The sequence below is a fragment of the Eptatretus burgeri genome, chromosome 6, assembly GCF_056783735.1.
Source record: "Eptatretus burgeri isolate ZD-2024b chromosome 6, Ebu_testis_v1, whole genome shotgun sequence".
NCBI lineage: Eukaryota > Metazoa > Chordata > Myxini > Myxiniformes > Myxinidae > Eptatretus > Eptatretus burgeri.
In genome coordinates this window covers 77,909,888-77,937,387 of record NC_140966.1, presented here as the reverse complement: position 1 = coordinate 77,937,387, position 27,500 = coordinate 77,909,888, and the positions used below count along the sequence as shown (strand labels likewise).

General features: G+C 47.6%; 1 protein-coding gene across 9 annotated transcripts in view; it reads left to right on the top strand.

The window, feature by feature from the left end:
* The window catches only part of LOC147025128 (mesoderm induction early response protein 1-like), a 212,033-nt gene extending 203,677 nt beyond the window's left edge, over window positions 1-8,356 (top strand). For 8 of the 9 annotated variants that reach the window (XM_085885788.1, XM_085885795.1, XM_085885789.1 and 5 more), the window contains one exon: window positions 7,321-8,356. In XM_085885788.1, the coding sequence (XP_085741914.1) occupies window positions 7,321-7,352 (32 nt within the window). In that variant the 3' untranslated portion in view covers window positions 7,353-8,356. The remainder of the gene's footprint in view (window positions 1-7,320) is intronic. The other variant, XM_085885787.1, reaches the window with a different exon arrangement.
* Window positions 8,357-27,500: the final 19,144 nt, after the last annotated feature.

The following is a 27,500-nucleotide window of genomic DNA, read 5'->3' as shown; positions in this document are numbered from 1 at the left end:
CGTTACGTCACTGGACAGTGCTGCGGATGGCTCCGCCCCGTGATCACGATTGGCGGAAGGCGACGGCGGAGGGCCAATAAATGGCTCGATTGGAAGTGACGAGGACAGGAGGATAAAAAGGTTCTGTTCTGGGTCGAAAAGGAAGAGGAAGAAGATCGGGACAGAAAGACCGTTTTTTTGGGGGTGGAGGTTATTGTGCTGGGAGCGTGCTTGTTGTTGCGCTGATTCGGCCCTGGTTTCTTCGTGTCTTGTAGCCTTGCTGAGCCTCGTGCCTCACCTTGGTTGGCTCTGGGGTTCTGCTGGCTCGGAGTATGGGGTCGAACGGCGGGCGGACCTGCCTCCCTCAACCGCTCGCGGTTAAATTGGGGAACAACGTAAAATAAATTGGGGAACATTGTAGCGTGTCCTGTATTGCATTGATGTTGCAGGTTGTGACCACAGTGCAGTCTTCTTTTCTTCTTTTTTTTTTTTTACTCTAAATAGGTGTGTGTGTGTGTGTGTGTGTGTGTGTGTGTGTGTGTGTGTGTGTGTGTGTGTGTGTGTGTGTGTGTGTGTGTGTGTGTGTGTGTGTGTGTGTGTGTGTGTGTGTGTGTGTGTGTGTGTGTGCACCTGGCGCCTTGAAGAGTTTGAGATTTGTCTTTTCATTGGAATTGTCTGTGTTTTCCCCACGCCCGATCCCACACCATCCCGTCGAATCGCCCCGGAACCCTCTTCTTGCCGAGTCTTGTTATTTCTGGTTAGAGGAATAAACATTATCAACTCGGTGAAAAGCGACTCGTGCCACCTTCCTCGTCCCGTTTGTGGTAGAGCGATTAGAACCGCCATCTTTGGGTTATAAATAAATAAACTGCCTCCATCGTTTCGGCTCATTCTACGTTGGCAGGACTGTTCAAGTCCCGTGGACGTCACATTGGTGTCAGGGTGTTGGATGTTCGAACCCCTCTAAATTATATACCAGGATTAAAATCTCGCCACGAATTGGAATATAAAATTACTACAGAAAAGCGCGGGAAAATTTTGGCGGGATTTTTCAAATTAAAATTAATTGGCGGCAAACGGGACTTCTGCACCATGGCGGATGTGCAGATGTTTGAGGAGGAAGGCCACGTGTCTGGCAGCGAGTCGGGGGAAGAAGGGAGAGACGGGGGTAGGGTTGGAACCTCCCCCATTCCGAGCGTGGACCGTGCTTCATCGCCCGTAACGGAGCCAGCAGCGCCGGAAACCGGCACGATGATGATCTGGACAATGTTGGAACGTTTAATGAGTGCAATTACAGCACAGGGGGCAAAAATGACGGCACAGGGGGCACAAATGGCAGAAATGACGGCACAAATGGAAAATCAATTCCTGACACAGAGGGCAGACATGACGGCAAAGGGGGCAGAAATGACAGATCAATTGGGGGTAATGGGGCAACAGTTGGGTGCACGGATTGATTTAATGAGGGATGAATTGGGGGAAAAGATGGAGAAAATGAAAACTGAGATGCAGGAGTGTGTGGATGTTAAATTGGGAGAAATACAAAGTAAATTCGAGGATAGATTGGAGGAAACAAAGGTAGAAATTACATTGGAGGGGGAAAATATTCGAAAAAAATTGGTAGACAAAATTGATGCAACGAACATTCGGGTTGATAAAGTGGATGAAAGCCTGGAACGTCATCGTGCCTTTGTGGATGCTCGTATGCAGCTGCAAGTAGAAGAGTGGGGAGAGCTGAGGAAGCAAGGGATGAATTTGGCGGAGGAGGTAAAAGGATTGGAGGCTCGTTTGGACGAACAAGATAAAATTATGAGCCAAGATGAAGTCTTGGATAAAGGCCTGGTAGAGCCGTCTTTTGTAAGTAGAGTGTCCGGGTTGGTTGAGGAGCAGCTACAAACTCGCGACGGAGCTTTGGAGGAGGTTGTGCGGGCCCAGAAGATCCTGCGGGAAGAGGTGAATCGGTCCATTCAACGTTTGGAACTGGAGGAAAAATTGACCCATGAGACCCTCACCACAAAACATCTTTGGCCACAGTGGGCTCCGAAATTGGATACGCAGCCACAAGAGTGTTTGATCCCTGGGCTGGATTCGGACAAGGGAGAAACTGAGAAGCGGGCCACCGTAAAATTGATCCCCCTGGTAAATTTTGACGGGTCAGGGAGCCTTGAAGCTTTTCTGACGCAATTTGAGTGTATTTCCCGACTAAACGGGTGGAATGAGCGGGAACGTACAGGGAATTTGGTGGCAACGTTGCGGGGACCAGCCGCAGATGTGTTAAACGTGATCGCGGAGGGGATGTTGACCAGCTCCCACATTTGCGAGGCGTTGAGCCGTCGGTTTGGTTTTGCAGCGAACTGTGATCTGGTGCGGGCCCAGCTCCAGCACCGCAGATTAAAGCCGGGTGAGACAGTGCAGGAGCTGGCACAGGACATTTACCAATCAGTCAGGATTGCGTATCGGGACCTAACAGTAGAGGCGTGGGACAGACTGGCACAAGAGAAATTTTTCGCTGCTCTTCCTGACCCTGAGGTCCGAGCGCTAGTGGAGCTACAGGATCCACCCACCGTGCACCGAGCGGCTGAGTGCGCAGCCAGGCTGGCCTCGTGGAGTCGGCCGGGTCGGGTGCCCGAGAGGCCATCGGTGACAGTCCGACAGGCGGAGATTCAGGATCAAGGAGGGGGGCTGGGAGAAATTGGCATTACCCAAATGTTACAGAGGATGAATCCTCCTGCTGAACCGCTAGGTCTATCCGAGGTGCCCTTACATAGGTCGAGTCCGGAAATCACTGTCGGGGGTCGGGGAGACTAGATTGGGCTGAGCATATACGGCCATGCTCGGCTGCTGAGATTGTGGAGAAGTGCCCTCCTTTGGTGAAAAAAGTGAATTGTGGAAAAATTGGCATGGGTTTGTAAGTTCTGCTGGGTTTTAGAGTGACAATCGGGACAGTGGGTAATTGGTAACAAAGCGGGCACAAGTGGCTGTCCAATGGCTGGGGCGTGGATCGGGTGAGAAGTGCTGTGTGAGTTGTTTCAAGTTAAGAAGTGAAATGTATGGTGCACACGTTGATTTTTTATTGGACATGGTGTGGTAACAGGGAAGGTCATGGTCGGTGAAGTGTTAGAAATGCAGGTGTCACATGTAAGGCCGATGGGGTGGGGGAGTCATGTGGGTTTTGTGGGTGGGGATGATGTGCTTGTCCACAGGGATTGCTGAAGCTCACGGTGAGCGGGAATTGCGACCCCCTTCAAGGCAATTCACCCCTGGTGGCTAATGGTGACAGTGTCTGGAGGCAACTGGGAGAGGGTCTGGTTGGGCGACCAAGACGGGTAGGACCTTGGCGACCCAGGAAGGCCAGAGGAGCCAGTGAGACCCCTTCCAGAGTGTTGTACGGGATTAGAGCTGATGGCTACCAGGGGGGAGGGAATCAAAGGGAGCGGGGCGGAGAAACGTCCGGGTTGGACTAAAGCTTACCTGTGGGCATGGTTGCACCTGAGATGCCCCCATCATGTTGTGGTAACCCACCCCACGGCCATGACGGGATTCAGCCTGCATCATTAAAATGGGGACCATGACCTAGAAATGTGATGATGACCATGGTGTGAGTGTTGTGAAGATGTGTGAGTCCCACTCGATCCCGCACAACTTGACATGCGCAGCAAGGGCATGATGTCCGCATAATTTTGGGGCAAGCAAATTTGAAAATTGGCTCCCCAGGTAACGCTGGGTCTATTAGCATCCACTGGGGGAGGCGGTCAAGTGTAAATATCCTGTGAATAGTGTCGTTAAGGCTTAGAGTAGGAATGCAAAGTATAAGTGTTGTGTTTTTGTGGAACCTTTTGTTTCCCCTCCCCAGATCACTGAAAGAGTGTTGGGCAAGAGCGATGATCCAGAGGATGGAGTGCAACTTCGCTCAGTGCTCTCATGTGATAAAAAAAAAAAAAATGAATGATTGTTTAGGTGAGGATTAGGCCATAAGGGGGTAGTACATTAAGCAGGATAGGTAAGTTAGCTGCGACTCGCTGCCCATTGCCCCTCCTACTTTATTTCGTTAGGTTAAATAGGTGTGAGTCAGTAAGTGTGAAGGCTAGTACGGTCGCGCCTGTGATATACCTTGCGGAGCTGCGGTACCAGAGGAGGGGGCAGTGTTACGTTTGAGGGGGGGGTATGCATTAAAAGGGTAATTAGGATGTTTAATTAGGTATGCCATGCTGTTCGAGTGTACCAGGATCTCGATGTAATAAGTAGCAATTCAGTGGTGATAAGTTGTCTAGTAAATGTCCATTTCTTCACGGGGGAAATGATAATTGTCACGTAATTATATAGGGACACGTATAGGGTAAGTGTGTCTGCGTAAACCCCTTTTAGTATTCTCTGGAGGCTTGCCGTGACGTCACAGGACAGTGCTGCGGATGGCTCCGCCCCGTGATCACGATTGGCAGAAGGCGACGGCGGAGGGCCAATAAACGGCTCGATTGGAAGTGACGAGGGGGGGAGGATAAAAAGGTTCTGTTCGGGGTCGAAAAAGAAGAGGAAGAAGATCGGGACAGAAAGACCGTTTTTTGGGGGTGGAGGTTGTTGTGCTGGGAGCGTGCTTGTTGTTGCACTGATTCGGCCCTGGTTTCTTCGTGTCTTGTAGCCTTGCTGAGCCTCGTGCCTCACCTTGGTTGGTTCTGGGGTTCTGCTGGCTCGGAGTACGGGGTCGAACGGCGGGCGGACCTGCCTCCCTCTCCTGCTCGCGGTTTGGCGCCGGAGCTGGTTCCCTGGCGGCTGTGAGCGGACTTGGGCCAAGACCAGGAGGTCGACAGCACCACGGTTTCTCCTGCCCCCCTGACGAGAGCAAGGCCAGCTCGTCCAACGCCAATCCAAGGACTGTTGCGTCCACACCACGGTCCAGCCTGACCACCAGGAATAGCTGCGGTGTGTCTGTGTGTGTGTGTGTGTGTGTGTGTGTGTGTGTGTGTGTGTGTGTGTGTGTGTGTGTGTGTGTGTGTGTGTGTGTGTGTGTGTGTGTGTGTGTGTGTGTGTGTGTGTGTGTGTGTACCTGGTGCCTTCGAGGGTTTGAGATTTGTCTTTTCATTGGAATTGTCTGTGTTTTCCCCACGCCCGATCCCACACCATCCCGTCGAATCGCCCTGGATCCCTCTTCTTGCCGAGTCTTGTTATTTCTGGTTAGAGGAATAAACGTTATCAACTCAGTGAAAAGCGACTCGTGCCACCTTCCTCGTCCCGTTTGCGGTAGAGCGATTAGAACCGCCATCTTTGGGTTATAAATAAATAAACCGCCTCCATCGTTTCGGCTCATTCTACGTTGGCGGGACTGTTCAAGTCTCGTGGACGTCACAATATATATATATATATATATATATATATATATATATATATATATATATATATATATATATACTGTATATATATATACTGTATATATATATATATACTGTATATATATATATATACTGTATATATATATATATACTGTATATATATATATATATATATATATACTGTATATATATATATACTGTATATATATATATATATGTATATATATATATACATGTATACAAATACTGTTGCAGACCCGGGGTCGGGGTGAGAAGACCACGAGGAGGGGAGGCTATCTCGGGTTCGCAACAGACTCTCTGGAATCGCAGGCCGTCGCACACCGATAACTCCGTGACATGGCGGGTTGCTAACCGACCGTAAACGTCAATAACTCAACCACGTGACTTGGGGTCCTCCGTCTAAGGTTTGGGGTGCCACTCACTCTGTGCTAGTCGCCGACTGAATCCAGCAAAAGAGCCCCAGATCATCACGCTTCCTCCTCCATGTTTGACAGTTGGTGTCACACACTGAGGAACCATCTTTCACCGACTTGACGGCGTACAAAAACTCTGCGTGATGAACCGAAGATTTCAAATTTTGATTCATCGGTCCATAAGACCGATTCATTCCAGCTTTCAGTAGTTCACTAGCGGTGCTTCATGGCCCAGCAAGCCTCTTTTTCTTATTTTGCCATCTTTGCAATGGCTTTCTTTCTGCCACTCGACCTGTCAAACCTGCACCTCAAAGTCTTCTCTTCGCAGTTGAAACTGACACTTTCTTACTTCCACCAGTGTTAAGCTGCTGTGCTTGAAGCTGCTGTCTTATGATCCGCCTATCACGCAAGCTGTTGACTCTCAGGAACCTGTCTTCTGATTGTGTTTTGGCTTTGGGTCTGCCAGACCTCTTCCTGTCAGAGTTTCCTCCAGTTTCCAAGTGCCCTTTGATGGTGTAGGAAACTGTACTCACTGACACCTTGGCTTACTTTGCAATTTCTCCAAAGGAAAGACCTACACTTTTAAGGGTTATCGTGGTCTTTCTGTCTTCCTTTGTTAATTGTCTTTTTCTCGCCATTATGATAGCAATATACTACTTCCTGCAGTGCAATATTGTCCAAATAATGTTTCAGAGGGTGTGGCACCGCAGTCTGTTCCAACACTTCATTTTTACAAACAGAGGGTTTGTAACTAATCAACAAAAGTCGGGACACCTGTAGGAATTGTTTGCATCAACTTTCATGGCTTAATTTACTTCCATTGCAGCAGAACAGCTGCAGTTGCTCACCCATTACTTGTTCCCTGAAAAGGGCTGTTTTTAACAACTCTGAAATTTACATTATTTTTCAGTTTTTGGTAAACTACACTTTCCTTTTTAACCTCTGGCTGTTTACTGCTTAGCTTTGTACCATTCCAGGTGATTCACTGGACTTGAACTGCTTAAATTTCAGTAAAAACTGAAACATGGTCGTGTTCTTAAACTTTTGACGGGTAGTGTAGCTGCCAATCATTCTTTTTTGAAAGACTCCCTCTGACACTTACTCAACCTACTTTTACATTTCCCATGAGGCCAAATCAAATTTGAGGACAGTGTTATCGGATCCACCATGTCTGAGACTGCTGTCTTTGTGCGTTTGGGAGAAGGGCATTAGGCGTGCTGTAAATTTGAGGACAGTGTCATCGGATCCACCACGTCTGAGACTGCTGTCTTTGTGCGTTTGGGAGAAGGGCATTAGGCGTGCTGTCTGCTGTGCTTGAACTTGATGTGGGTTCAACAAAATGTGTTGGTGGGGCTTTTCCACTTGTACTCTGGCCTCAGAAATTCTTCATGTGACCTGAACAGTTTTTACTCAGGGTTATTGGTACCCATCTCATCATGTCTCATGATTATGCTTCCTCATCTGTAAAATGTTTTTAGCTGTCCTCACATAGGACCCTAAAGGCTCAAATAGTAAGCTGCTGAAATAAAATTATCATTCGGTATAATTGTTGTTTTTGCATTTGTCATTGCTTTTATTGTCAGCTTTTACTTTCCCAGAGAAACTGTTGCGATGACCAACACCATTGCAATTGATGCCAATTTGGAGCAGCTCTATCTGGAACAGCCGGTTTCATTGAACGGACACTCACCTGACAGGCTGGCCATGGACTCTGTGGAACACCAGCAGATACAGCATGTTAAGTGAAAGGGTGGAGAGTGAATGACAAGTTGAAACTTGGAGACTTTAAAATTGGCTGAAGTTGAAAGAGTGCTCACAAGGACAGATGCTGAAGAAGTGAGAATGTTGTACCATTTTCTTGGACCATATTCTTGAAATCATGCAGAGTTCAATAATCACTGGCTACAGATTATGGGGTAGCCAATTCTACCAATATATTCCAATGTGTGGTCAATTCCAGCCTTTAGTCTTGACCTGTCTGCTGCATTTCACCTGTATATCCTGCTGGACCAAATCCCTATAAAGGCTGCACTTTGATTTCACTTGCAAGGATTGATTGAAAAGTAAAGGCAAAATAATGCTTAAAACTCTACAGAAATTACTGTAACCTGCTTTCTGATTTTGACTTTGCTTCCAACTCTCCTCTTTGTCCATCTCAGTATTGAATGCTTAACTTGATCTATTACCCTTTATTTCCCCCAATGACCTGGCAATTGAATTGATTCACCTGGAAAATATGTTTATTAATTTACATTACCCACAACTTGTGTGTAGTTGTATTCTCTTGTTGATGGATTTAGCATTTGCAAGGACTTGTGAGCCATGACAAGCTGAGGAAGTACTCTGGTTAGCTGGTTTTTCGAACATGGCATGAGCAATGGAGGATCTGGTTTGAGCCTTGATGTTTTCGAGCCCAGCCCACTTTGGACATGGTTGGGAAAACCAGAGCTGGTTTCCATTCAATATTAATTATACAATTTTTTACTAAAAAGTCATCATCTGTTATGGTGATGGCAGTGATGTTGAGAAACCTTGTGAATATACTTATCTTTCATTGATTTAACATTGTGCAGTGTTGATGGTTGGAAGAGCAATAAATGATTTTTATTTATTTTTTAATCATTTGGTTTTATTTTGCGCTTTCATCTGAAATAATCATCATTTGTTTAACAGAGTCCTTCCTCCAACCGGACGTCCATGACTCATCAGTGTTTCCCTCTGGCTATTATTCCTCCGGTTTGATCGACCTGAACCCTGTCCTGGCTTCAGAGTTGTGCTGCACATCAAAACTCCATTTCTCATTCTCCGTTTACTGTTTTTCTTCCTCCCAAATGTCAGAAACACCTCTGGCTGCAACTTCCACCTGCTCTCACCTCTTCTTTTGTCTGTGTTTTGTACTGTCTTCCCAACATTGATGACAAATATATATATATATATACACATATATATATATATATATACATATATATATATATATATATATATATATATATATATATATATATATATATATATATATATATATATATATATATATATATATTAAGCCTGGTGTTGGCGCAGTGGTTAGGGCAGCGGCTTGGGATCCAAAAGGTCCTGAGTTCAAGCCCCGTTGGGTCACTGAATTAATACACCAGGGGGTTGACTCAGCCTGTCATCCTTCCGAGGTCGGAAAAGTGAGTACCAGTGTTAAAAAGTGAGTACCACCCCAGTTAAAATTGGTGTACCATATCCCTGTGTCGTAAGAGGCGACCAGGGTTGCGTCAGGAAGGGCATCCGGTGTAAAACATGTGCCAAATCACTATGCGGATCATACGGATGATCCGCTGTGGCGACCCCGAACGGGAGCTGCCGAAAGAAGAAGAAGAAGAAATATATATATATATATATATATATATATATATATATATATATATATATATATATATATATATATATATATATATATATATATATATATATATATATATATATATATATATTGTTGTGGTTACCAAATTCGCAAACCACCATTCAGGTCCCTAAGGTGAGGTATCTCGGTAAGTACATGTGTAGTTAGGCCCAAACCCGTTGTCTAGTGGGAATACATGTCATTTATGCGTGCTGCGACTCTTCAGGATAGCCGTTTTTCTTTTACTATCTTTAATTTGGACCAACCGCCATTGTTACCACCACCAACCACCGCTTCACCACAACCGCCACGACCTTCACGTCACACCTCGCAACCGTCGCATCGCCACCGTTCTTGCGCCGCCTGTGGGTACCGGTGTTGGACTCGTGCAGGGCGCGCGCCGAACAGCGTGTACAAAATCACGGATTTTGTGCTTCAAAAACGGATCAAAAACGACACACGCCCACTTTTTGCCGTCCAATCGGTGAGCGAGGGGCGATTTGGCCCCGCCTCCAGGGCGTTGGAGGGCGATCATATATGCAAATTTATGGATCAAAAAGCATTCACGCCCACTTTTTCTCGGGCCAATGGGGAGCGAGGTTAAAGGTCGAAGGGAGGGGGTCAAAGATGAGAGGGCGAAGCTACGGGGCTGATAAAAGCGACCGTGTTCGTCAGTCCAGAGAGTAGGAGAGTCGAGAGGGAACAGAGAGTCAAGACTTCGCGGGCGGTGGAGTTGGCAAGAAGGAGCTGGTCGTCGTGTGCGTTGGAGTCGGAACGGAGGGGACGGAGCTGTGGAGAGGCGGCGAGGGCAGGCGAGGGGGTGCTCGCGTCGTGCAGGGAGCTGCACCCCAGGGAAGCCTACAGCGCGACCTGGCCGAGGTGGAGACGCTCGTTGCGGGGCAATAAAAATCCTCTATACCCCGAGCATCAGCAACCCCCTCCTGTTTCCCCCCGCGCTGAGATAGTGCGACCAAGGGGGCCCCTTTCCCACCCCCGACCAGACACTGCCCGCGAGGCCCGCGGAGTTGAGGCACCATCGCCGCTCCGCGTCTCATCACCAGACGGGTAGGCCCGACCCGGTCTCGGCCTCAGGCCCGCCTCATCCTTGAGGGTATTCTTTTCCTTGGTTTTGGGTATGTGTTGTCGGCGCCGTCTGTGAAGTAAAATTGTATAAGTGTTGCCGTGTGCTCGGTAGTCGGATAGCTCTGCATTGTGTCTTCGCTTTTACATTTGCTTTTTGTGTAAATTGAATTGTGTTTTTCTTTTCTGTGTGCATTTGGTGGAATTGTATATGTGTGCTTTCCGTTCGTCGCGAATAAATGTGCTTTGTGTTGAACTGTTTCCCGCTTCGCTTCGTCATTTCCTTCATTGAATCCTCATCTTGCTTCACGTAAAGGGTTGGTAGTGGGCTGAATACGCCCGATAATTAATCGAACCGTCGAGGTCGACGAATAACACCGCTCGGTTATCCCGATAGTACGGAACGGGTCGCTTAAGTGGCCCGTGTCCGAAGTCGACCTGCGGCGAGGTGCGATCGCCCGGTCTACCCTCCGCGTGGGTACTTAGGTAGGTCGAATTTGGCGAGCAACCCTATCCCACGCGGGGGCTGATTGGCTCGATCGCGGTGAGACCGAAAGGTCCACCCGTGACTGGTTCCCGGCGTTAGTCCGAGAGGGTCACGACTGGATTGTCCGTCCGGTGGGCGACGTGCCGCGATTCGAGTTACGTGGCCGTCAGCACGCCGGCGGGCGCGAATACCGCAACACTGGTGTCAGGAGTGGGATACAAATCCATCGCCCTCCTCTCGGCACTGGTATCGGAGAACAGGAAAACGGGCTCTCCTGTCTCCGGCTAAATTCACGGGAATCGGTCCAGGGGTGAGAGAAGCGACCCCCGATTCCCTCCAAATTACGAGCGAGCTAAATTAACCCTTTAAGAGAAGCAAGATGGCGTCTCAAGGCGAGCGGGAGCCGGGGGTATTAAAAATGGATGTAGAATGTGTAGAATCCATGGTCCAGGATGGAATCCCCGAGCAGGAAATGTTGATTGTGCAGGAACACGGACTCGCCCAACTGAACCCAGAGCCCGAAATGGGTGCGGCAGCGGCCGCGGTGTATGACACCTCCCCCCCCCCTCTCCACCAAAACCCTTCCCCGACCCCTGCCGAAACGGCTCACCCAAGCGCACCCGACATGACCCAGCTATTCACCATGCTGGCAAAAATGTATGCGGAAACGACAGCGAAGATGATTGCGAACATGAACAAACAAATGAACGAAAAGATGGATGCGAATACACAAAAGATGAATGCGGAAATGATCGAAAAGATGGAAGCGAATATGAAAAACGACATAAAAGGCATGAACAAACAAATGAACGAAAAGATGGATGCGAATACACAAAAGATGGATGCGAATACACAACAAATGAACAAAAAGATGGATACAAATACAAATGAAGTGAAAAACGACGATGGATGCGAATACGCAGCAAGTGAGAAAAGAAATGAAAGAACTACGGGGTGAGACGCAGAACATGGGCCGATGCCTGCAGGCGGGCATGAAGGCCGTGACCAGGGAGCTGGAAATGGCGACTCCACGTGTAGGAACAAACGAGCTGGAAGGGGGTGCAACGGCTGACAGGCCCGCGGTGGAGGCGGGTAAAAAAATAATTCGGGGGGCGTGTTGGGCGAGGGTCGTGACAGAGGAATCGACGGTGACCAAAAGGGAAGAATTAAATGGGGAGACCAAAACGTGTGAGACGAGACACGAAATGACGACAACGGAAATAATAGTTGAGACAAGAGAGGTAAAGGGTGAAGAGTTGGCAGAGACACGGGAGATAGAAAAAATAGAGGAAAGACTACACGAGCAAGACGGGGTAAGTGACGCACACACACACACGGAGGTAGTGGAGGATAATGGGGGTGAGCTGGCGGACTGGGTGGAGACCCAGTGCGAGCACCTGGATGGCCTCCTCCAGGAACGAGGGGAGGGAGTATGCCCCCTTGAGGCGAGTCACGACCAGGTGGGTTCGGTCGTGCTTTGCGAGGTTGAGTGAAGGAGTGCTGTGGACAGGTGCACGGAGAGCTTGGGGGGTATAGAGGCCCCGGAGACCCTTGTGGGGACACGAATCCCCAGTGTGGTTGTCCCTGTGTGTGTGGTGCAAGGTGTGAGTGCGGCCCCGTGTGTGGAAGCGACCCCGTGTGTGAGTGGTGTGGTGGCGATGGTGCCAGGGTACGTGCTTCCCAGCACGCCGTGTGTGGATGAGGCACCGTGTGTGAGTGTCGCCGTGTGTGTGAATGAGGCACCGCGGGTGAGTGCCCTCGCGTGTGTGAGTGAGGCACGGTGTGAGGAAGAGGCCGTGGGTGTGAGTGAAACGGCCAGTGTGGATGAGGCACAGCGGTTGAGTTCCCCCGCGTGTGTGAGTAATATGGTTTGTGTGAGTCGTGAGGCACGCGTGAGTGAACGGCCGAGTGCAAGGGAGGCCGTGTGTGTGAGAGAGCGGTATGTGAGGAAGATGTCGGTTGGCATGCGGGAGCACGCAGCCGCGTCTCCCGGTGTGAATGTGATAGTGTGGACTGTGTGCGTCGTAACACGCAGGGTATGCGTGTGTGGAATGGAGACGGAGACGGCGACAGAGGAGAGAAAGCCGAGTAGCGGCTGTAGCTATTTCGGGGACCGTGCCGGGTTCACCCAGCCGCGAGCACGCGGTCCGTGCTGTGCAACGCACGAGACCGCCACGTGCTCGCTTGCGAGAGTGAAGTCCCGGTCCGGAAACGCACGCGGTGGATTTGCCGATCCCGCGGACGGACAAAGTTTAGGCAGGTAAACGGATTTGGACCGGACGGGTTCTCCACCCGATCGTGTGTGTTAAGCTCCAACGGGCAAAGCACATGTGTTCGCGTGGGGAACCCCTCGAGACGTGGGGCTTGTGTTTTTTTTTATACGCACGGTGACGCCATGGCTGCACGTGGGGTTGGAATCCGGCAGGAGGGATATCTCTGCCGGATGGTGCCGTCCAAGGAGGGACGAGGAACACGTGCAGCTGCATGACGTCACAGGCAGGTGTAAAGTGCGCGAGTTGCCGCGCAGGTGCTGCGCATGAAAAAAAAAAAACAGCGAGCTTGACTTTCGGGTGCACAGGATTCCTGGGCAATGGGTGGAAGACCTCCTTACCTGGGCACAGGATGGAAACTAGTTAGGGGGAAGGGTTAGCTTAGTTAGACCGACTCCATGGGGCAGGGGTAAGTCCTCATGGAGTCCGTGGAATGGATTAGTTCGAGGGATTGTAGCCAGATTTAGGTTGGGAAATAAAATGATTTTTTGAGTTAGAAAACAGTGACAGACAGTGGATGTGTAGAGGGGACGTAGTTTAGCTACGTAGGTTAAAAGGAACGTGCTGTAGTATAAGGGACGACGTGGGAGCACGAGTTAGTTAGGGGAGGTAGTTAGAAGGATGGCAGAGTTCAGCGGTGAGTGTGTTGAAGAGTTGTGAGGCGAGTACGTGTACATGTTGAGTGAGTGAGGCCAGCGGGTCTGTGTGAGTGGAGCGAATGGGGAATGCATGGTGCGATGAGTGATTGGGGGGAGGAGTGACTCCCGCCCAAGGGACCCCGGGGTCAGTGTAGAGTGAGTTAGCTGGGTTAGTCAAATTGAAAAATGGAGGTCGTTTTGTTGTTGGTGGGAATGTAGGCTCGAGACCCATTTGGAGGGGTGCAGGAGCCCTGTTGACGGGCTTGGGAGCGTGGCTGCGAAAGGTGAGTATCGCTGAGTGGGTTCCCCGGGCACCAGGCTAGTCGGCCGTGGTAGGCCAAGGGTCCATGGGGGGCCGGGATAGAGTAGTGGGCACGGGTGCGCCTGCTTGGTGCGGGGGCCCGGGGCGCCATTAGCCGCGTGGGCAGTGTTGTGGGCACGGGTGACCCTCGGAAAGGGGCCCGGGAGGCCGGCCTGCCACGTGTGCGTTTCAGGGGAGGTGCCATGGGGGGCACTCCCCGGTGTTAGGGAGCTGGTAGGCTCGGAGGCAGTGTAGTGCCCGGGGGTGCCATAGCGGGAGATTCGGCAGAGGGTCGTGCCTGCCAAAGGGAGCCACGTGTCCCAGCCAGGAGACCGTGTGAGGGCACGGAGAGAAAATTGGGGGGGCGAGGCCCGAAATTGTAAGGACACCAACACAGGCGACGGGAATCTGGGTTGTTAGAACCAATAGTTTAAGCGAGAGGCGCTTGTTGAAAGCCCCGGGGTAGTTTAACAGTTAAATGGTTAGGGTAGATTAGGAGATGTACCCCTCCGCACCATCCATCCCCTCGCTGTCGTTGTGGGCCGCTGGACCCACTTTGGGTGAGATCGGCGAACTCTGGGGAGGCCATTCTGAGGCTTCGTTGGGCCTCGACACAGGACGTTAGCTCTCCCTTATTCCCCTCCGGGAAGGGAACGTAGGGGTTGGGAGTAGGCTAGGTGACAGGATAGGTTAGCCGAACAAGGACGATAAAGGGGGTTAGGGGACGATTTATAGTGGGGAAGTAAAAATAAAAATAACAAAAAAATAAGTTGGGGCTAAATTGGGGTTTGACAAATTAAGGGAGTGGGTATGTACAGTGACAGGCAAAGGCGATAGGTGGGAGGGAGACAGGTAGGTAGGTCCGAGCCCGCCTTCCAAGTGGCCAGCACCACCGCACTCCCTCCACCAACCTCCACTGAACGGCAAGAGCTGGCCAACTTCATCGGCTGGCCGTGTTTTGCTTCAAGGCGGAGGCCGGCCAACTTCGTCTGCAGCTGCTGTGCTGCAAGGCCTGTGCCGGCTGGATCGTCTGCAGCTGCTGTGCTGCAAGGCCTGTGCCGGCCAGTTCATCTGCTGGCTGTTTTTCTTCAAGGCCTGTGCCGGCCAGTTCACCTGCCGGCTGTGTTTGCCTGCAACGGCCTGGTTCTGCGGGCTGAGTTTGCCTGCAGCGGCCTTCTTCTGCGGGCTGTGTTTGCCTGCTGCCTTTGCCATGCCATGCCCACTGCCCCTGTTCACCAGCCCCCGTTCAATTTTTGCTTTGCCCTCCCTGTTCATTTCCATGTGCGCCAGGATCCGCAAGGCAACAGTTTGCAAGCTGCAAGAACTGCCCTGTTGGCAGCTACAACACGGGCCTGCAGTGGCGGCCCGTGCACCGTGTTTGTGTCCATGCATCCATTCGTTGTGTTCATTGCGTGTGCCACTTGAGCTGGCACGGAGACTGCGTTTGTGCAGCCCATGCACCGTTGTGGTTCACTGCGTTCAGTTCAAAAGGGAAGGCCTTGGACTGCGTGTGAGCAGCCAGCCACGTTCCCTGTCACCTGCATTGTTTGAGCCAGAGACTGCATGCGGGCAGCCTGGCTCCCTGCTAACTGCTTTCTTTTTGCAGAGTTCAATGATCCTGGGCCATGGTTTAGTGTAAAATTTGTAAGTTAAGGTTAAGATGTACTGTAAATATGAGTGCGCCCCCGGCATGTATGTCTTAGCGCCGGCAATTTTATTTAAGTCGTCCGTGTGAGTGAGTTTGTTTTGGTAGTTACGCAGCCTTCAGGTTATTTATTTTGGGGACACGAATACCATGAATGTCGCACTCAGGGATCCGTAGGTAAAATGTACTAGGGGAAAACTACACATGATGGCACACGAAAATTTGACGACTCGGGACGAGTCTGTAAAAAGGAGGGGTAGTGTTGTGGTTACCAAATTCGCAAACCACCATTCAGGTCCCTTAGGTGAGGTATCTCGGTAAGTACATGTGTAGTTAGGCCCAAACCCGTTGTCTAGTGGGAATACATGTCATTTATGCGTGCTGCGACTCTTCAGGATAGCCGTTTTTCTTTTACTATCTTTAATTTGGACCAACCGCCATTGTTACCACCACCAACCACCGCTTCACCACAACCGCCACAACCTTCACGTCACACCTCGCAACCGTCGCATCGCCACCGTTCTTGCGCCGCCTGTGGGTACCGGTGTTGGACTCGTGCAGGGCGCGCGCCGAACAGCGTGTACAAAATCACGGATTTTGTGCTTCAAAAACGGATCAAAAACGACACACGCCCACTTTTTGCCGTCCAATCGGTGAGCGAGGGGCGATTTGGCCCCGCCTCCAGGGCGTTGGAGGGCGATCGATATATGCAAATTTATGGATCAAAAAGCATTCACGCCCACTTTTTCTCGGGCCAATGGGGAGCGAGGTGAAAGGTCGAAGGGAGGGGGTCAAAGATGAGAGGGCGAAGCTATGGGGCTGATAAAAGCGACCGTGTTCGTCAGTCCAGAGAGTAGGAGAGTCGAGAGGGAACAGAGAGTCAAGACTTCGCGGGCGGTGGAGTTGGCAAGAAGGAGCTGGTCGTCGTGTGCGTTGGAGTCGGAACGGAGGGGACGGAGCTGTGGAGAGGCGGCGAGGGCAGGCGAGGGGGTGCTCGCGTCGTGCAGGGAGCTGCACCCCAGGGAGGCCTACAGCGCGACCTGGCCGAGGTGGAGACGCTCGTTGCGGGGCAATAAAAATCCTCTATACCCCGAGCATCAGCAACCCCCTCCTGTTTCCCCCCGCGCTGAGATAGTGCGACCAAGGGGGCCCCTTTCCCACTCCCTACCAGACACTGCCCGCGAGGCCCGCGGAGTTGAGGCACCATCGCCGCTCCGCGTCTCATCACCAGACGGGTAGGCCCGACCCGGTCTCGGCCTCAGGCCCGCCTCATCCTTGAGGGTATTCTTTTCCTTGGTTTTGGGTATGTGTTGTCGGCGCCGTCTGTGAAGTAAAATTGTATAAGTGTTGCCGTGTGCTCGGTAGTCGGATAGCTCTGCATTGTGTCTTCGCTTTTACATTTGCTTTTTGTGTAAATTGAATTGTGTTTTTCTTTTCTGTGTGCATTTGGTGGAATTGTATATGTGTGCTTTCCGTTCGTCGCGAATAAATGTGCTTTGTGTTGAACTCTTTCCCGCTTCGTTTCGTCATTTCCTTCATTGAATCCTCATCTTGCTTCACGTAAAGGGTTGGTAGTGGGCTGAATACGCCCGATAATTAATCGAACCGTCGAGGTCGACGAATAACACCGCTCGGTTATCCCGATAGTACGGAACGGGTCGCTTAAGTGGCCCGTGTCCGAAGTCGACCTGCGGCGAGGTGCGATCGCCCGGTCTACCCTCCGCGTGGGTACTTAGGTAGGTCGAATTTGGCGAGCAACCCTATCCCACGCGGGGGCTGATTGGCTCGATCGCGGTGAGACCGAAAGGTCCACCCGTGACTGGTTCCCGGCGTTAGTCCGAGAGGGTCACGACTGGATTGTCCGTCCGGTGGGCGACGTGCCGCGATTCGAGTTACGTGGCCGTCAGCACGCCGGCGGGCGCGAATCCGCAACAATATATATATATATATATATATATATATATATATATATATATATATATATATATATATATATATATATATATATATATGTGATGAGCACCTCGAGGACGATCCAGACCTGCTCGGGAGAGTTATTACTGGCGATGAATTGTGGATATGTCCCGAGACCAAACGGCAGAGTCTTCAGTGGAAAAGTCCGGCATCACCAAGACCAAAGAAAGCAAGGATGTCGAAGTCGAAGACCAAGGTGATGCTCATCGCGTTTTTTGACATCAAGGGCATCGTCCACTTCGAGTTTCCACCACAGAGTCAAACAGTGAATCAATACGTGCATAAGGAGATCCTCCGGCGCCTCATGAGATCACTCCGGGACAAGAGGAGGGTTCTGTCGGAGAACAACGCCTGGGTGATCCACCATGACAACGCCTCAGCTCACAGTGCCCTGAGGATCCGACAGTTGCTGGCAGAGAGGAACGTGCCAAACTCTGGAGAAACCCCCGTATTCGCCAGACTTGGCCCCTTGTGATCTTTTTTTCCTATTCCCCAAGCTCAAGGGGGTGATCAAGGGGACCCAATTTCCTGATGTGGAGGCTATCAAAAGGGCCGTGACGATAGAGCTCCGGAGGATTCCAGAAGCCTTCTAGGGGTCCATCGAAGCATGGAAGAAGAGGATGGACAAGTGTGTGAGACTGGAGGGAAACTATTTTCAAGGGGACAAGCTGTGATTTCAATATATTTTTTGGAATAACATTTCTGTGAAGTCAGTCCCGTTACGTTTTAGATGGACCGTTACGTTTTAGATTTATACTGTATATATATATATATACAGTATATACATATTTATACATATACAGTATATACATATTTATACATATGCAGTATACATATTTATACATATGCAGTATATACATATTTATACATATGCAGTATACATATTTATACATATGCAGTATATACATATTTATACATATGCAGTATATACATATTTATACATATGCAGTATATACATATTTATACATATGCAGTATATACATATTTATACATATACAGTATATACATGTACAGTATATGTATATATATATACAGTATATATATATACAGTATATACATATTTATACATATACAGTATATACATATTTATACATATGCAGTATACATATTTATACATATACAGTATATACATGTACAGTATATGTATATATATATATATATATATATATATATATATATATACAGTATATATATATATATATATATATGTATATATATACAGTATATATATATTTATACATATGCAGTATATACATATTTATACATATACAGTATATACATGTACAGTGTGTATATATGTATATATATATATATATATATATATATATATATATATATATATATATATATATATATATATATATATATATATATATATATCTCTTCTTCATTCGGCTGCTCCCCTTCGGGGTCGCCATGGCGGATAATCCGTTATGATACGCATAGTGATTTGGCACAGGTTTTACGCCGGATGCCCTTCCTGACGCAACCCTGGTCGCCTCTTACGACACAGGGATATGGTACACCTATTTTAACCGGGGTAGACACCGGCCCAGTACACTGGTACTCACTTCGCTGACCTTGGAAGGATGACAGGCTGAGTCAACCCCCTGGTGTATTAATTCAGTGGCCCAACGGGGCTTGAACTCAGGACCTTTTGTATCCCAAGCCGCTGCCCTAACCACTGCGCCAACACCAGGATGGATGGATATATATATATATATATATATATATATATATATATATATATATATATATATATATATATATATATATATATATATATATATATATATATATATATATATATATATATATATATATATATATATATATATATATATATATATATATATATATATATATATACATATATATATATATATATATTGTTACGAATTTGGAATTCAATTGCACACAACATACAGGTTCCCTTAGTCAGCTATGTCGATAAGTGCATGTTCCCGAGATAGTTCACCTTCCATTGTTTAAATGTTTTGAAATTGATTAGATGCGCTGTGGATCGATTTAATAGTTGGGGAGCGAACAATGGAGACGTCCCTCCCCCTCTTCTGCGAAGAGGAAGAAGAACCCTGCAGGTGACGTCAACAACTCCCTCCCACCCGTGGTTGAGCGGGGGGTGGATCACGAGGGCATGAGTCATGCCGGGTGCGGGGGAGGGGGTGCAAAAGATAAAGAGGACATCTTTTCTTTATTCAAAAAGGGTTCATGGGAGTCCCGTGGCAGAGTTCGTGAAGAGTCCCGTGGTTGGGCTGAGTTCATGAAAGTCCCGTGGGCAGAGTTCGTGTGCTGAGTCCCGTGGGAGGAGTAAGCTTTTTTTGCTTTGGAGAGAGCAGTCGTTCAGCCATCGGGTCCTGCTTGGCTTGAGGCCTTCAGAAGCTTTTTGCTTCGGCTGGCTCAGTGAGCTACGGCTGCTGCTTTGTTTTGGAAGGAACTTGAGCTGGTTGTTCGGCTCAAGCTGCCAGTGGAGGCTTCTTCCTCTTCTTCCTCTTCCTCTTGGTTCGTGGAGCTTTTCCTTCTCCATTTTGTTTCCCGGCTTGGTGCGACGCGTCGGCCTCTTCTTGGAGTTGGTTCCTCGGGAAAGCAACGCATCGACATGAAGGATCGGTGCCTCATCTTCCCGGCACGTGTTGAGAAGCACGGGAGGATTCGCGGGAGCTCGGGAAGGAACGCGGCTCACGGCGATTTGGATCCAGCTCGCTCTCGCTGGAGCCCGGGTCCGGACAAGTTGAAGAGCACACGAGGTGGAAAGGTTCGAAACAAGCTCTGAGTTTCAGCTCACCTGTCCTCCAAGCTAGAGCTCGTGATTAAAGGCCTCAACCACCGTTTCGTGTGTGTGTGTGTGTGTGTGTGTGTGTGAGCGCGCGCGCGCGTTCGTGTGTCCGTGGGCCCGTCTAATCAGTAGGAACTCCTATTAAGTGTAAATGACTGTACATAATAAGTAGACGGTTGTAGTTCTTTTGTCGTGCTTTTGTTGCTTGTATAATTGCATACCTGTTTCATTATAATAAATGTCCTTGTGTGAATGTAAACCTTCTCGTTGCGTCCATTCCCTCATTGACTGAACATTTTGTGTGTTGGGAGTTAGAAAGCCGTTGGTTTGCCGTAGTAGGGGGACATTTGGACTGACGGTTCTCGGCGGTTTCGCCGCTCGGAATCTCGCACGGACAAGCTCGCCTTGGCGGTTTGTTCCGTACGAGATCCGTCGAGGGTGGAATACCCTGGTAGTTGGATCACGTGGGTATTTAGGTACATTGAAGATTGGCAATCGACCCTACCCCACATGATCTGCCGATTGGCGTATTTCGGTTCTTGTACAAGGACCCGTCAACTCTGACTTATCTGGGCGGCGATCTATATTCTGGGCGATCGGTCGGGCCGACTCGACTTGCAGCTCCGTTCAGAGCGGTCGGTTGGCGGCTGACCCCCAGCCAGTAACAATATATATATATATATATATATATATATATATATATATATATATATATATATATATATATATATATATATATATATCGACATGGACCAACTTTTAATCACTCATCCCAACTCTCTCTTCCTCATATAATGGTGAGTTAAATTGTCACCATGCTAATTGGTTGGGTGTTGGTGCCCCTCTCACCAGCAATGGCACTTCTGTGATAACATGGGGCTGACTCGATCTGTGAATTTTCCCACCCAGATTTTTCCAAAAGGAAAATCTTCTCTTCTGGAATTGGTAATGACCAATTTCCCAACCAAAGTATCTTGCTCGTTCTCTCCCCGAATTAGCTCATTTAATCATGTGCTTGTGAAGGTCAACCTTTCTCTGGCCATTCTCAGAGAACAGCCTCACTGCCGGTGAGTCTGGCAGTTCATTCGGACGAATTGGCAGGGACTGCAAGCAGTCATCACACTTCAGGACTGGTCTTCTATATTCACCGTCCCTGATATTAATTCAGCCTGGGAATTCTTCCACAGAAACAGGTTCTCTCTTTGGCACAGATTCATCCCATCTCGTCTTCTGTTATCTTACCCATCATCCCATCCCGCTCTTGGTACTCTGAATACCGTGGTGAGACAGTTGCCGCAAAACATGCTTTAAAAATATTTTTGTATACCTTGTCGAGGTTCGAATGAGAGCTAACACACAACACACAACAAGGGGAGCATGAGACAAGAGGGATGGGAGTGAGAAGGACAAAACAGTGGGGAACAGACATAAGGAGATCTGTGGAAGGGAGAGGGATTGGGCAGGGAACATGTGGCATACAAGATGGACATTACAGGGAATTTCAGGAAGAAAAGCAGGGAATTTGAAGGAGGTGGGTTTGGCGTGGATTAATGGGGGGGAGAAAAGATCGAGGATTTGGATGGGGGACGATAAGAGTTGGTGATGAACAGCTGTTTTGAAGGCCTGGAGGGAGGAATGGGATTGAACAGAGTGAGGGAGTTTATTTCAAAGGTGGGGAAAAAGAGGAATGAAAGAGTGAAGGTGAGCAGTGATTCGTGATTTTGGTAGTTTTACTAAAAGGGGGTTATTGGTGGACCTTGAGCGCCCTGCGGAAATATTATGTGGCAAATCGCAGAAAGAGCAAGGTGGGGAGCGGGGGGGGTGGGGGCGAGACCGGAGAGGAGACGGTAAAAGACAGAAATACCACCGACCTGCCTGCGGTGAGAGAGTGAGAGGCCCAAAGACTCAGCCTCATCGCGGGAGATGCCAATGATCCAAAATGCCTTGGTTTCCACAGTGTGAAGCCGAGAAAGGTGGGAGGCAGGAGCACCAGCCCAGAGGGGAGAGCAGTACTCCATCAGGCTGCAGACAAACGCTTTGTATGTGGTCAGGAGCTCAGGTGGGCCGAGGAAGGAGTTTGCACGACGAAGGATTCCCAGTCAGCGACTGGCTTTGGAGGCCAGGTTGGAAATGTGGCTTGCCCAGGAAAGATCATGGCTGATAGTCTGTGGGCTTATGTAAAAAAAAGAAAAATTTTGGGTAGGTTCTTGGCACCCATGTTTAAACACATCTATAAACTTCACTGATTCAGAAAAAAAAGGGTGCCAGTTTTTCTATTAGCTTTTAGGGCCTCCATTTTGAATTTCAAAATGGCTGACGTTTTTACCCTTTATGTATGATTTTTTGGTATTTAACGTTATTTTGAACATATAATTCAAAGTGTGTGCAAATAGAGTTTAGGTACCAAATGCATTGTCGTTGAGACAACTGTTCATCTGAACTCTGTTTGCATGGATATCAACAGGTTTGATGTTAATGTCAAGAAATATTGGTATGAATGTGATACTTATTGCTGTTATCTGACAAATATTTTCTGCTTGCAATATGATGCATATCCACTGTGAACCAAATAACTTACTGCTTTATTTCAGAAGACCAAAAATGCACAGTGGACATCCCATCCTATAAAATACTTCAGGCATTGAAATTTATGGCAACTTGTTAATTTCACTTATGGTTATGAATCCAGATTAACCATGGCATCCTGTGGACAACCATCATGTAAGAAGCGTGCAACTGAATGTTCCATTGACTTTCGAATCTGCTTGTTGTGTCAAGGAGACGAGTTCACTCACATTAAAGGTGTTCATCAACTGGAGCATCTGCTACTACCAGAACTGGAATCATACCAATCATTGTTGGACTGTATAAGCAAGAGGGCTCAATATCAAAACCCTGAGTATGTTCGTTTGCATCAACAATTGAGTGGCATATCTGGAAAAGAACTGAACAACCAACATGCAGTGTGGCACAAATCATGTCATGGTAAAGCAACACATTGAGAGACAAAGCAAGATATGACAAAGCAGTTTTATCTCAAGAATCAAGTGTATTGTCATACAGCAAAGTCGGTGATCGTCCTCCCGCATCACAAACATCTAACCCCAAAGCAAGCAACTCCTGCATCTACCAGCACACTAACAAGATCTCGTTACCCTCCATTCCAAAAGGAACACTGTTTCTTCTGTCAAAACGAGAAGATTTGTGATGGTAAGACAGAACGCCTTATTACTTGTCGAAGTGTCGATATTGGAGTGTCAATCCAAAACATAGTTGATGTTAGCGGGAATGAACAATGGAAAGTAAACCTGGCAAACATCATAACTGATGGCGACTTTCTTTCAAGGGACATTAAATATCACAAAAATTGCCATACCATTAACTGGCGCAAGTACATACAAGCCAAAGAAAGAGTCAGCAACAGAGAACATCAGGCAGAAAATACAGTGGAATTTATTTCTGCAGAGATCGAGTTCAGTGCTGAATTACAGGAATCTTGCAGATCAAAGAAGCATCCCATTACAGACAAGAGCATAATGATAAAGCTTCTGGAAGATCTGGTGGCTAATGACACAGCTCAAGCTTCTGCACAACCTGCCGAGTTTGAAGAGGGATCTGAGACATGTCTTGTAGTTGATGGAATGGGAGTGGTACAGGAATTAATGGCAGTCGAAAATTTCAAGACTTGCAAAGAACTTGCAACATCCTTTGTCACACTCATTGACTCAAAGGCTTGTGGATATTGTCAAGTGCGAGTTATATTTGATAATTACACCAAGAATGCATCACTGAATGAGCAGACTAGAGAGCGGCAGAAAGGCAAGCTGAAGGGAACTAAATCCTACATTGTTCAAGACTCAACAGGCATCAAAGACAAAAAGATGTTTCTCGCCAGCAGCAGCACAAAGGATTCACTGACTCTCTACCTTTCCCATCAGCTCATCCACTATAGTACCGTCAAGGTTATGACTGCAACACGGAAAGAGGTCATGACGAATTATGAAGTTGAAGCAATGACCGGTGTCAGCACACAGGAAGAGGCGGACACTTATAATTTATCATGCTGTAGAAGTTGCGAGCAATGGAATGAATGTCCACATATATTCACAAGACACTGATGTGCTACTTTTGGCTCTATGAAGAACACCACTACTTGGCAACCATTCTGCACTAATCATGGGCACAAGAGAAAGACGACGGAAAGTCTTCCTACAGCCGATATATGACATGCTTGGCCCAGAGAAATCAGCAGCTTTGATAAATTGGCATGCTCTCACAGGCTGTGATACGACACGACATATCCAAGGGAAGGGAAAGAAGGGGTGCTTTACAACTTTCCTGAAGGTAAGCCCCACCATTCTGAGAGCACTATCTGACCTTAGCGAAGGGGATGAGCCATCTGAAGAAGTTCTTCGTGGTTGTGAAGAGTTTCTTTGCTCTCTTTTCTCTCCAGTTGGAGTCCACTTTGGGCAAGCAAAGATGCTCAGATGGTTTTTATTACCCCTCAGCCCAATTGGGCTAAGGGGTATTGTCATCACAGGCGTTGTCCGGGCGTCTGTCAACTTTTGGTTTTCGTCAATTTCGAGAACGCCTTGTCCGATTAAATCCATTTTTACAGTATGTGTTGGGGCTGGGTAGAAGAAGGTTCCTTTCGATAAAGAGCGCAATTCGATTCTCGGCTAGGCCACCAGGGGGCCAAAACTGAAAACCTAGAAATGGCTATTTCTCCTGAACGAATGGCTGGATCATCGCCAAAATTTTATCACACGTATATCTGATGAGGATACATGATATATTACCCGGGTTTTTGATTTGACCTACTTTTCAAGGTCATAGAGGTCAAAGTTCATACTTCGGTGTCCGGGCATCCGTCAACCTTTGGTTTCCGTCAATTTCGAGGAGAACACCTTGTCTGATAAAATCCATTTTGGCAGTGTGTGTTGGGGCTGGGTAGAGGAAGGTTCCTTTCGATAATCAGCCCAAGTCTATTCTCGGCTCGGCCACCAGGGGGCCAAAACTGAAAACCTAGAAATGGCTATTTCTCCTGAACGAATGGCTGGATCATCGCCAAAATTTTATCACACGTATATCTGATGAGGATACATGATATATTACCCGGGTTTTTGATTTGACCTACTTTTCAAGGTCATAGAGGTCAAAGTTCATACTTCGGTGTCCGGGCATCCGTCAACCTTTGGTTTCCGTCAATTTCGAGGAGAACACCTTGTCTGATAAAATCCATTTTGGCAGTGTGTGTTGGGGCTGGGTAGAGGAAGGTTCCTTTCGATAATCAGCCCAAGTCTATTCTCGGCTCGGCCACCAGGGGGCCAAAACTGAAAACCTAGAAATGGCTATTTCTCCTGAACGAATGGCTGGATCATCACCAAAATTTTATCACAGGTATATCTGATGAGGATACATGATATATAACCCGGGTTTTTGATTTGACCTACTTTTCAAGGTCACAGAGGTCAAAGTTCATACTTCGGTGTCCGGGCGTCCGTCAACCTTTGGTTTCCGTCAATTTCGAGGAGAACGCCTTGTCCGATTAAATACATTTTTGCTGGGTGTGTTGGGGTTGAGTAGAGGAAGGTTCCTTTCAAAAATGGGCATGCTGCGATTTTCAATATGGCCACCATCTTGAAATTGGTTTGCGGCAAGGGGCTGAGGGGTTACGCTCGCTTTGCGGTGCTATTTTTGTTCAAGCAACTCACAGATAAACAAGGAGTTGACAAACTGCCACCGACTCAGGGAGCATGGATTGAACATATACGTCGTGCCCATGTCCAGTGTAATATCTGGTGCCAGGATATGGTACTGAACCCAACTTTTCTTGACCCTTTCACCTTGGGGTGGCGAAACCAAGACAAAAAGCTACTGATTGTTCTTTCTCAGATTGCACCAGCTCCAGTCTCAGTGCTGCAGCTCGTCAGGTGTAACTGTGAGAAATCAAAGTGTTCAAGAAGGTGTTCATCCAGAGGAAACAGTGTGGTCTGTACCGAACTTTGCAAATGTGGTGGGGAAGGCGACAGCTGTACGAACATAACACCACCAAGGATTGGCGAAGATCTAGAAGATGATTGAAGCAATGACAATTATAAATGTTTAATTGGTAACATTGACACTCCTGATTCATACATGTAGCATTTTCATACCTTTGAAAAAAACTTATCCATCTTCTAATTGTATAACCACCCAAATAAATTTATGTTGAATTACATGCTCTCTATTATTTCTGTTAAATGTTTTGGAGGATTGGCAAATAGTGTTTCAATCATAAATATGTTGATATTATTGGAATCCTGTGCCAAAACATATGATTAGACACCAAAAACATCTTCTTATGTCTATTGGTTCAAAAGTAATGGCATTTTATATAGAAAACCCCCGAAATCAGGCGGCCATCATGAATTTTTTCCAATATTTAGAGTATTTCTTGTGCTCTTCGTTTGCTTCTAATGAATCTTTGTCCCCTTTATATGAGTTTAGATAAAATAAAATATATATATTGTATGACATTTGAATGAATAGTTATGGTTAATTTGCAATATTATTTTTAAAAGAAGATTTTCAGCGGTGGTCATTTTGAAATTCAAAATGGAGGCCCTAAATGTTAGTGGAAAAACTGACACCCTTTTTTTCCTAAACCAGTGAAATTTCTAGATGTTCAAGTAGAATAAAGATGGTGTGCCGGCAAAAGGAGGAAGAAGAAGAAGAAGAGGAATAATTTGGACCTTGTGGGTATCCAGGGAGAAAGGTATTTTTTTGTTGTTTTTTTCTTTTGAATGACAAGAAACAGTGTTTCGTTGGGAGGGATGGGGGCGTTGGGAAAGTGGGGGAAATATGAATTGAAGGTAATAGGGAGGGAATACAAATAAAAACGATCATACACCAAGAGGGAAGGACGGGTATGCCTCAAGGAACCCGGAAATACAAGGTTGACAAAAACTCGCAAAATAGCACGATTTTTGAAACAAAACCGAACTAGGAACACACAGAAACATGTAGATGAGAAAATAAACAGTTATAACGGGACAGATAACGACCAGAAACTTAACTTTGAGAAAGTCGGCAGAGACACCTGAGAGAACCTGCGGTTGCTGCAAACCCAAAACCGGAAGTGAACCAAATGCATTATCCTCCTGGAAGACAAATACAACTGAAGGCAACCTCAGATCATTCC